Genomic DNA, 4,428 nt, shown 5'->3' on the forward strand with positions numbered 1-4,428 from the left:
TAGGGGATTCTCACCTTCCACCCTTTAATACCCACTGTACTGGTACACACGATCATATACAGAGAGAGACACATATAGAGAGAGATACCTATACATAGATTTATATAGATACATGAAAATATAGACACATAGATAGATAGATAGATACAAATATAGAATAGGTGCATATATCTTCATGTATAGATATATGGATGGATAGAGAGAAAGACATACAGAGATCAGATGAACGCCCATGAAGATGAAAGAAAGAAGGAGCTCTCCCCGTGTATGTCTGTACATACACTCGGCAATACGAAGGGGAGGTTGTCTTCCCTGTACCTACACCTCTTGCCATGTGTCTCATTGTCATTCTATCTCTCTCCTTCTCTCTCGGTTCTTCTTCGAGACACAGGCATATCGAGAGTGTCTCTTCTTCTTCTTCCTATCAACTCGCACCGTGACTACCCGACCAAACTCCCCTCTACCCACAAGAAAGAAGAAGACACGTACGCCTGTATCTAGATAGATAGGTAGACAGAGAGAGAAAGAAAGAAAGAAAGAAAGAGAGACATAGAGAGAAACACCTCGGAGCATAGGCTGATTGCAGTTCTCCTATATAGACATGCATGCACTGAGATGTCTGCCTTTCTATCAGACAGCTAGTTGAAAAGAGCTTTGCTTCTAGCCATAGACAAGAAGAAAGAGACAGCAAGAGAAGGATAGAAAGAAAACTAGGCGTCCAGGAGTTGTTCTTTTTTCTCTCTCACCGATGATAAGAGCCTCTACATCCGGATGGAAAGGTTGAAGCATGTAATCCTAAGAAAGGGATCGAAGAGAAGAATGAAAAAAGAAGAAGAAAGAAAGACGACGTGTGTATATAGAGATCTCCTGGATTCACGGGGTATATGGCGGTATGTATGTAGGTATACAGAGATAGAGATGGCTATATATGGAGGTGTATGTGTGGATAGATCTTGAAAAGAATGGAAGAGATACAAGAAGAAGAAGAACGCCGAATACATGGGAAAGCGCCTAGAGACTTCACGAAAGAAGTCGCTTGTTCATTGGAAAATTCCATACCATCGAAAGCAGAAAGAGAGCGTCCAGCGAAGAAAGAAAGAAAAGAAAGAAACCCTAGCCATCCCGGTCTGACTCCTATGCATGCATGATGTATCTCTCTCTATATATATATGTATCTATATATATTTCGGAACCTACGGATGTGTGTATATACACTGTGTGTAGAGAGAGGATATATCTATATATATATAAGAATGAAAATATCTTCTTCTGTCTCCGACCATGAATGGAGATATGACTATGACGGAAGATCTAGGCTTTTTCAGCCCTAGTACTTCCATAGATTTGGGAGAGAGAAAAAGATCTATCTCCTTTCTTCTTCTTCCTCTTGCGCATGCCTGTTGCTGTATGTACACTCTATCTACTTAGCTGTGTATTGCATGTTTCTATTCTCCTTTCTCAGCGCAGAACTCCGTATAGGTTTGAAGCAAGAGCTTGTCACGTTCGTCTATCCTTCTTCTTCCTAATCAGACCTCCCCAGAGATCGTATCGTGTCTATCTATCTATCCATCTATCTTTAATCTATCTATCTATCTTTAATCTATTTATTTTTAATCTATTTATCTTTAATCTATTTATTTATCTACACTCTTGCATTGCAACCGCAAGAGACACGTGCCAACACCTTCTTCTTTTTCGTGTAGAGCACTCTTCATTCATGTCGTCTATCTTTCCTTTCTTCTACGCACCTCCTTCTTCTTCTTCTTCTGCGTGTCATGGATGTGGAGAGAACAGAAAGATTCTCTCAAAAAGTAGCCAGGAGACAGGACGTCCCTTTCACGAGGTAGAAAAAACCCCTCGAGCTGATCAATCTCTATACATGCCCCGCAACTAAGCAAGGTGAAAGATATAGACAAGAAAGAAGAAAGATAGAATAAACCGTTCATACGAGGAGAAAGAAGACTCCTCCTGCTTCACGTCCTTCTCCTCCTCCTTCTCTCTACATCTAGGTGTACAGATATCTAGAAGAGAGATTGATAAGTGCACTTATTAGAGTGGCTAGAATTTCCTTTCTCTCCTCACAAGTTCAGACGATAAGTAGGGAGAAGGTTGGCGAGAGGACTGGGCAGGCAAGAAATTCTTTACTCTCTTCTCTTCGGGAAGCAAATTATTTATCTCAGGAGCCTACATCACATACATACAAAGAACTAGCCCCACATGCATATATAAATGCATACATATATATAGAGAGAGAGAGAGGGAGATACATATAGATACCTATACGTAGCCATATACATACAGAGAGACAGTCATATGTAGAGACATGCATAGGGAGAAGATGAAGAAAGAGAGAAAAGAGAGATAGTAGACAACTGGATCATGCGATGGAGGAGCGAATTGCTCGTGAGGTGTCTTTACACCTCGTACACTTCATGAAGACGAACTGCCACATAATCATGTAGAAAGAGTTACATACAGATGCACTATACATCTAGCAGGGACATACGTGTATTCACAGATAGATTAGAGATAGATAGATTAAAGATACATAGATTAAAGACAGAATAGACAGATAGAAAGATTAAAGATAGATAGATTGGAGATAGATAGACAGATAGACTAAGAATAGAGAGAAAGACAGGTCGAGAGCTAAGACAGAGGTGTGTTTAGAGATAGGTGGGGAGAGAATAGAAAATACACGTATACGGGCAGTGAGAGAGAGAGAGAGAGAAAGGGACGAAAAGCAGTCTGCTTCTTTTCTTTCTCTGTCTGGAAAGTGTGACTTGTCTTCTTTTTCTTCCTCCTTCTTGGTCTGAATGTGAGACAGAAAAGGAGGCATTGATCCACTTCTCTTCTTCCTTTTTGTATCTGTCAGGTAACCCTTCCTCGTCTTATAGAAGAGAAAGAAAAGGCGGTAGAACGAGAACACAAGACTACTTTCCGTCTGTCTATGAGATCTCTCTCTCTTGTGTATTTTCTTCTCCATCTTCGTCATAGCTACAAAGAGGAAGAATCTCTACATCTCTATCATTTATGCAGAGGAGGTGACCTGGAGATCTCTATCTGCGGGAAAGGCAGATGAGAAGCAAACAGTCTTTTTGAAAGATGAAGAAGAAGAAAGAGATAGGTGGGAAGATCGACGGACGTCGTCTACCGCGAAGAAAGAGAAGAAATGAGAGGACCATAGAGAAGGAGGGAAGAACAGAAAGAAGAGGAGAGAAGAAAAGGAAGAAAGGAGATGAAGAAAGAGACAAGAGAGAGATGAGAGACAAGAGACAGAAGAGACAAGAAAGAAGAAAAGAGCAGAAACGTTCTAGGCCTTACGAAAGTTCTACCTTCAAGTGGAAGGCGCCAAGACCTCTCGTTGCATGCGTTACTCCCTTCAAAAGCTGACGTGAATCTAACAAGTCCTGAGAGAAAGAAAAAAGAAGAAAATGGAAAGACAAGCCTCTCCACAGTCTTCTACGCTTCACTACAAAGAAAGACCAGACAAGTCGTCTTCTCCCCTCTCAGCTTCTCTCTTCCCCTGTAAGAGTAACCTTCTCTTCTCTTCTTTTCTCTTCTCTTCTTTTCTCTTCTCTCTCTATTTTATTCTCTTCTCTCTCTATTTTCTTCTTTCTGTATGGGAGCGAAGAAGATGTAGGGGACTTGCAGATCGGACAGGAAAGAGGAAAGAAGAGAAAGGAAGACTGCATGCAGATTTCTAAAGAGAAGTAACCGATTCTTTAACTTTCTTTTTTGTTTCCGGTAGGATGAGAGGAGGGAGTTCGATAGTTCTTTTCCTCGCTTGTGATCTTCTCGAAGTGTGATGAGACTAGTGTATGCCCAAGTCACTGGGGTGTACATACACCTGAGTGCATGTGACGGTGGAGACACTGTGTGTTTGGAGAAAATGAGTAGAGTTAAATCCATTCTTTCTTCTCGAGAATCTCCGGTATCATACATCTTCTCAGTCGAGAAAAGAACTCTGCTAACGAAAGAGAGAAAGAGAGAAGAACGAAGAAAAAGGAAAGAAAGACAGGAAGAGATAAGAAAGAGAGAAGAGAGAGATCAAGAAAGAGATGAAAAAGAAAGAATGAGAGAAGAGAAAAGATAAGAAGAAGAGAGAGAATACCTGAGTCGATTCGTTCGGGTGGGATCGTCGGATTCTTCTCATTTCATTGGCATTCTCTGTATTGTGCAAGTCTGATAATCTCCACGCAACTAAAGGAATTCTTCTCTCTTTCTCTTCTTCTTCTTCTGCACCTCCTTTAGAACCTGCAGAAAAGTTCTTCCTTTTAAGGAGAGAAGAGGAAGAGGAAGGCGACCCACTTGAAGCATTTTTATCTATAGTAGATATAGACGAAGACTGGGGAAAAGAGAGATACACGCGGGCGGGTAGGAGATAGTTAGCTTTTGTAGATAGATATGGATATCTCCCTTACTAGC

At 41.0% G+C, this 4,428-nt stretch overlaps 1 protein-coding gene across 1 annotated transcript, besides 1 other annotated feature; it reads right to left on the reverse strand.

The window, feature by feature from the left end:
- Nucleotides 1-747: 747 nt before the first annotated feature.
- Nucleotides 748-4,345, reverse strand: CSUI_008867 (protein phosphatase 2c domain-containing protein; the record flags this gene model as incomplete). Its single annotated transcript, XM_068068988.1, has 4 exons — nt 4,115-4,345; nt 3,336-3,410; nt 2,083-2,184; nt 748-795 (listed from the first exon to the last, which is right to left on the reverse strand). Coding segments are annotated over exons 1-4 (267 nt in total), but the record flags the coding sequence as incomplete, so codon positions are not given.
- Nucleotides 2,258-2,329: a sequence feature (Short protein (CSUI_008868, PHJ17312.1) was converted to a misc_feature.).
- Nucleotides 4,346-4,428: the final 83 nt, after the last annotated feature.

This window comes from Cystoisospora suis (assembly GCF_002600585.1).
Source record: "Cystoisospora suis strain Wien I chromosome Unknown contig_5110, whole genome shotgun sequence".
Taxonomy (NCBI): Eukaryota; Apicomplexa; class Conoidasida; order Eucoccidiorida; family Sarcocystidae; genus Cystoisospora; species Cystoisospora suis.